General features: G+C 39.6%; 1 protein-coding gene across 1 annotated transcript in view; it reads left to right on the forward strand.

The window, feature by feature from the left end:
• The window catches only part of NCOA2 (nuclear receptor coactivator 2), a 195,993-nt gene extending 191,516 nt beyond the window's left edge, over window positions 1-4,477 (forward strand). The window contains 1 exon segment of the mRNA XM_068932536.1: window positions 690-4,477. Within this exon segment, the coding sequence (XP_068788637.1) occupies window positions 690-701 (12 nt within the window). The 3' untranslated portion in view covers window positions 702-4,477.
• The last annotated feature ends 1,836 nt before the right edge of the window (window positions 4,478-6,313 follow it).

Here is a 6,313-nt window from a genome sequence, read left to right on the forward strand (position 1 = left end):
GGGCACGGGAAGGGGCAGTCTGAAAACGGCTGTGAAAACCACATCCTGCGGTTTTTTTAAATAAGAAAGTACAAGGTAATCAACTCAGCTGAAACCAGTGTGTATAAAGACAGTGCAATCATGAAGTAAAGAGCATCTGTACAGATTGCTAGCTGGAGCTTTTTTATTTTCTTCTGTATTTGCTTTTTAATTATAATTCTTGGAGGGGAAAAATGAATTTAAAAAAAATCATTTCCTGCGAGAAAGATACGACAGTAACACAGAGAAATTTGGCTCGTGACCCGAGTCTGAGACCAACCTCTCTTAAACCATATTGCTGTGCCTTTATGTGGAGTCTACAAATCGTAGATGATCCTTAGTTGTTATAATATCCACGATAGCTGAAGTGAATTAAGGACCTAAGGATGTAGTGAAGCAAGCCCCCGTTGATTTCACTGGAATTAATCACAAGCCTATTGCATCAGTGCATGCAAAGAAAAGTCTTACTTTGTAAATTGAGATTAAATCTCAGGTTTAAAGTAGTATATCAATGTAGGTGAGTAAAAATATGTGCATTGCAACCTGTTCTGAGTATCGTGGAGGGAAATTGTGTATTGCGGAAGAGCATCCCAGTCTCGTTCACCTGTCTGTCCTTCCAGCATCCAAGGTAGAAGAATTCATTTGTCTTTGTCCAATTTCTATTTTTGCAGAAATACTGCTGACCCTAGAGGCGGTTTGTTTGCTCCTTTCTTCAGCTGACTGGGCTTACGGCCCCGAACCCTTACCAGTTTGAAGAGCTGCATCGGTTGGCCGTGACCCAGCTGCTCGGCGGCGAGTTGCAGCAGCGCGAGCTTAGCTCCCCGCTGCCGATAGGACTCAGCTCTGCCTTCCCGAGGGGAGTCAAAACGGTCGTTGCTGAACGAGCAGCCTCTTTGACAGTCTGAAGCTAGCGTACAGACAGTTGCTCAGTCTGTTCACTGCATTCACCTTAGTGCAACTTAGATCTCTCCTGCGAAGTAAATGTTGACAGGCAATTTTCATAAACCATGTCAGATTGAATGTATTTAAATGTATGTATTTAAGGAAAAACAACCATGCTCTTGTTCTGTTCCCGTTTAGTTCTAGACCTTGGTTTTTTGCTTTTGTTTTCCCTGGCTACTCAGTCTGGTGCAAAGGATTCAGTTCCATCTGAAGACTGGTGTTTTAAACTAAGGCCTGCATTTTGGGGGCGGAGAGACCTGGAGGAGGGTTTAGAAGCAGTGTCTGGTGCATACAGACCTCTAATGAATATGTTTCATTTGCAACAAGTCAGAGAAGATGAACCTATGTAGAAAACTATACAGACCAATTTTGAATGGGGTAAAAGTTGTAACACAGGTGAAAATTATCCCACAAGAGGGCTGTTTATAAGGGGTGTTTTAGTTGCATTTTTTGGTAACGTTTGTAATGCAAATCATGAATCCAAAAATATAAGTTTGTTACATTCTTTAGGTAATTAAATTCTTAAAAATCAGCAAATCCTGATTTTAACCTGGCTCTCCTGACCTCTCTCATCTCTTTTTCTAATAGAGTAAAAGAACAGGTTAGCTCTTCATTTCCCTAGGTGTGTTACCAGCAATCTAGACTGCAAGTTGCTGGTTGCTGAACAGCAGGTTCAGTGATAATGCATGTACTGATTATGGTAGTGGCAGAATTGGTGCATAATATCAAAGAGCTCAAGATACCTGCTTTAAAGCACGATAATTTCTGGTTCCCATCCCCTTAACCGGGAAAATAACGATTCATGTAATACCTATAGCAGATATCACTACAGACTTCACCACTGTTGTGTGTTTCGAATTATTCTGAAGCAGTGTGGACTATGAGGAAGTTTTGTAAGGTACCTAAAATCCGGTTTATATGTAAACAAGCAATAATTTAAGTTGAAAACTTAAGTGTTTTACTTGTATAATTTTTGTGAGATATACATGTTGTGAAGTTGATTCCGAATGAGGTACTTCAGTATTAAATTAGATATCTTCTTAGCCGTGTGTGTCTCCTGGGAAAGTGTTTTGTAAAGGATCACAATGCCTTGATTAGACCTAATTTGTAGGCTTGAAACTTCTTATTTTCTAAACCTTGTGATTCTGCTCATAATGTCATTTATCTAACCTACTATTATATGCAGCCACTGTAGGAACCAATTCTTGATTTTTGTATGTTTATATTCTTTCGTAATGAATCTTAGAGAAACTAACTGTTACTAAGCAGGCCACTGTTAGGGTATTTTTTTTTCCTTGCCCACTGTGGTTGGAGTAATCTTTTACTAAAACTGGCGTCAGTTTCTGAGGACTTGAAATGCTAAGAAACTGATGATGTTTTTGACCTCTCTTTTCTTTCCTCTCACCCCTAATCTACCCACTTTCTAGCCTGAACACAAATTTTTGGATGTCATATAAAATGCAATGCATTTTATAGTATCTCATCAGCCATGCCTTCTGGGAGTGAAAAGTTTATTTCGTTGCCATGTGTTTAGTTTTCTTTTGTTTTTCAGGTGGGAGTTAAGATAAAGGTAGCAGTTATTCTATAATAAGGCTCAGGAACATATGATAAAAGGTGGTTTGAAATAGGGTTGTTTCTATAGAAGGCTTCTGATGAAAGTCAAGGAAATGTACTAAGAAGGGGAGTGCCACGCTTCTGGAGAAACAACGCTTTTCAGCAGTCACTGTTTTGTTTTCCAACTCAAAAAGAAATTTTAGTCAGCTGAGCCATCCTTTTAGGCGCTGATGGAAAACTAAAAAAACTATCAATCATCCCTGAGCTCCACAGCCTCGTTGATATGATGACATTTGTGTTAAACATACATTATATATCTGAGGTAAATTTATTTATATAAGAAATGTATAAATTTGAAGGAATTAACTTCATGCAACACAAAGTGTAAATGAGTTTTAAAATAATTTTGTTTGTATTATATTCTTTTTCAGTGCTTAATCATAACCTCTTCGGATTATTCTTTTTCACAGTGGACATAATAGCTTAAATTTGTCCTCTTTCACGAGAGTCCTGCAAACCCTTATCATCTGTAGTGATTATGACACTTCATCATCCATTGCCATTTTGAAAAAAGGAGATTGTACCTATCACTTTGACTCAGTTTGGGTTCATGGTGATTTCAGTTGTCTTCTAACTAACGAAAAAGGAAAGTGAGTGAAGGAATCTTCTGATCATATTGATCACTGTAGAAACAAAAAAAGGCCAAATCAATTCCCTTCGTTATCAGTATTTTTCATCCTGTATACAGTAAATTTGTCGGAGAAAGTACTTGGATTTTGTTTAACAGAACAATTAATCAGTGTTCTACTTAACATTACTAAATGTGAAAGGCGCATAATGTGAAAAATAGGCATATATACATGGTCATAGGACCTGTTTAAGTGTTCATGTAATGTGGTAAGGTTAAGAAGTGAAGTGAGCTGTTTTGCTACAATGAATTAATTTGTACTCAGTCTTTAAAATATTATCCCACACCAGTATCCCTTTGGGCCTGTATTAATTAAAAGCAATGTTTTTGCAGTTTATACAATACATTTTTTAATCTTTGTTTAAAAATGGAATTCATATGGGCTTAACAGATGAAATGGGTGGCACAGCTCCACTTGCAGAACCCAAAGATACACAATCAGTTTTGAAATGCAACTTAAGCCATTAATTGTTGGTGTGAATTTAAAAGTTTTCTAGTATTTGTATGGTAGTATGCTGCCTAAGAGCAAAAGCATTCTCTGCACAAAAGAAAATTTACTGTAGTGGCTTTGATTTTAATTAGAATTTTCTCCCTGGTGTTTCTTTGTAGACTAAAACAAAATCTTTTAAGTTTCTTACTACAGGTAAAAGCTATGTGCAAGAACCTCAAAATGCTAAAATCTAGCATAATGCCTTAGATCTGTTTTTAAGTCTTGTATATTCCTACATAGCTGTCTGATGTATTATATTTGTATAGTGAATTGTGTACAATTTTGGAATAAGTGCATCATCACTTAATCTTTATGTTGTTCAATAGAGATGATGGACACATTTCTTCAAACATTTACTGTCATTTAATTTTTCCCTTTATGTCATTTGTGGGTTTTATTTGTACAGTTCATCATGAAGTTGCATCTGAGATGTGTGTATATGAAAAGATTATACAAGGGTAAAATTAAGCAATATATAAACTATGGTTCTTCAGGAGAAAGCTTACAGTGTTTCAGGTTGTGATTTATTTTCAAAATGGAGTTGACTCTGAACATCACTTTGTTCACCTGCATTGATGTTTGTATTTCTAGTGTGAGCAGTTTATGCAAAGGTAGATATATTCAGAGAAATTTTAAATACATTTATGCAAGTTAATATTGCTTTGCTGATGCTATTTGCTTATTTGATGTTAAATAATGCTATTGTAAATAAAGAATTCTGTTGTTATTGCATCATTTAATAAATTTTAATGCCTTCGGGTTTTACATGGCTTTAGAGATTTCAACGTGTTTCTGTTGTGTCTTCATTTATTCTCATATAAAGGTATAGGCATATGATAGTACTAGAGAATAGATGAATCTGCAGTTTTTAAAAAGACAACAGGCTTTCTCTTTTGAAGAATGTTTCCTATCTTGCAACTGCTTGTTATTCTTGAAATGCTTTTGTCTTTATAATCCTATACGAATTGAAAGTTTTGCCACCTAGCTTAATTAGAAATCAGTCCATTATGAGTACTTTTTTTTATATCATAGCACTCGATGAGCATCATTCTCAATGGTTTCAGGAGAGGCAAGTCTCAGATGGCATGGAGCGGGACTGAGTGTAGTTCGGGGCTGGTTCTCCTTGTTATGCCAAACGGCTAAATTAAGACACTTGGAAGTAAATGATTAGTCAATTAAAAATAAAAATAAAAACAGCTACAAGAATACTGGTTTCTCAAAATGGTTTACTGCTCTCCCTAGGAAATGATTGAGGAGAAAAAGCCACTTCAGCTTAAAAATTTTTTTAAATGTAAGTAACTTATTTTAAAGACCTCCAAATATTGTTGTCTGTTCACTGTTCCTACTAAAATAACTGCCTACCTTGCAGTTCTCTTGGTTTGGCTTCAGCAAAATGATGGCGATCCTTGCAAGTGACAAAAAATACCAGTGGGGTAAGGAAAGCTAGGAAGGGGCATTTTCCTTCCTAAAGTGAGGTCAGAAACAAGTAGTAGGGAAAACGTTCATGAATAGCAAGAAGAAAACTGTTTCCTGTGTGAACATCACCCTTCTGAAGATAGGCATGATTATCCCCTTATCAGCTATTTGTTTTAAGAGGAAATGACAGTATTAGCTAAAACTCTTAGCATTGATTTAAATGTATGAAGAGCTTCTTTTATGAGCAACAGTAACCTCTGATATAACTGACCTTACAAAAGAAAGGTGTTTCCTTGCTGAACTCACACGTTCAGGCTTTGGTGGCAGGTACCAGTGTGCTGAACTCACACGTTCAGGCTTTGGTGGCAGAGACCAGTGGGTACCTTCGAATGCACACGTAGCATCCGTACCAGGGCTTGCAACCTGACGCATGACAACAGGGATAAAAAGTGACATTGCCTCTTGCAGAGCTGTATCCTGGCAAGCTGTGCATCGAGTCTTGCAGATTAGACTCTCTGCTATGCTGGAATAAGGATGGCCAGAGGCTTCGAATTATTCCCAAGCTTGATGCTCACTGTTTATCCCAGTTCTCCGCTTGCCCAGTACAGGAAGGGGGCTGCATGTCATGCCGCAGAAAAAGCAGCGGCTGGGATTGATCGGATTATGGAGCGGGAAGACTGCCGTTGGGGGTGTGCCCTCTGCCTTGACCAGTTTGCCTACGGAGGCGTCACAATAAGCGTCTCCCTGCAGTCGCTCTCTCCCCTCTTGCCTCTCCACCTCCAGGAGCACAGGTGAGCAGCCCCTTTCTCCTCCAGGAAGCCACCACTAGCCTATTTAGCGGTCCGAATCACAGACGACACTAACCGTGGACTTCTGGCGTGCAGCCAAGCGAAGCAGCGGACAGAAAACAGGCGGTAATGGCAGGACGTCTCTCCCACACCGCCCTCGATTGCCAGGGTTAGCGTGGGGGTGCAGGGAGCCCACGGGGGTGAAGCTGGGCGTCGGGGGCTGCCACGCGTGGCACTGCCTCCGGGACGCCACGGCCTTCGGAGGACCGGGGCCCTGCAGGTCAGCGCGGCCCATGGGTTGGGGTGCGTGTGGGAAGCGCGGCGCAGGGAGACCTGGAGGGAGGAAGAGGTAGAGTGGGAGCAGCAGAGCGATGGAGACGGAGCGTGTTTGGGGAGATGGGAGGAGCAGGAGAGGAC

The sequence above is a fragment of the Struthio camelus genome, chromosome 2 (genome assembly GCF_040807025.1).
Source record: "Struthio camelus isolate bStrCam1 chromosome 2, bStrCam1.hap1, whole genome shotgun sequence".
Taxonomy (NCBI): Eukaryota; Metazoa; Chordata; class Aves; order Struthioniformes; family Struthionidae; genus Struthio; species Struthio camelus.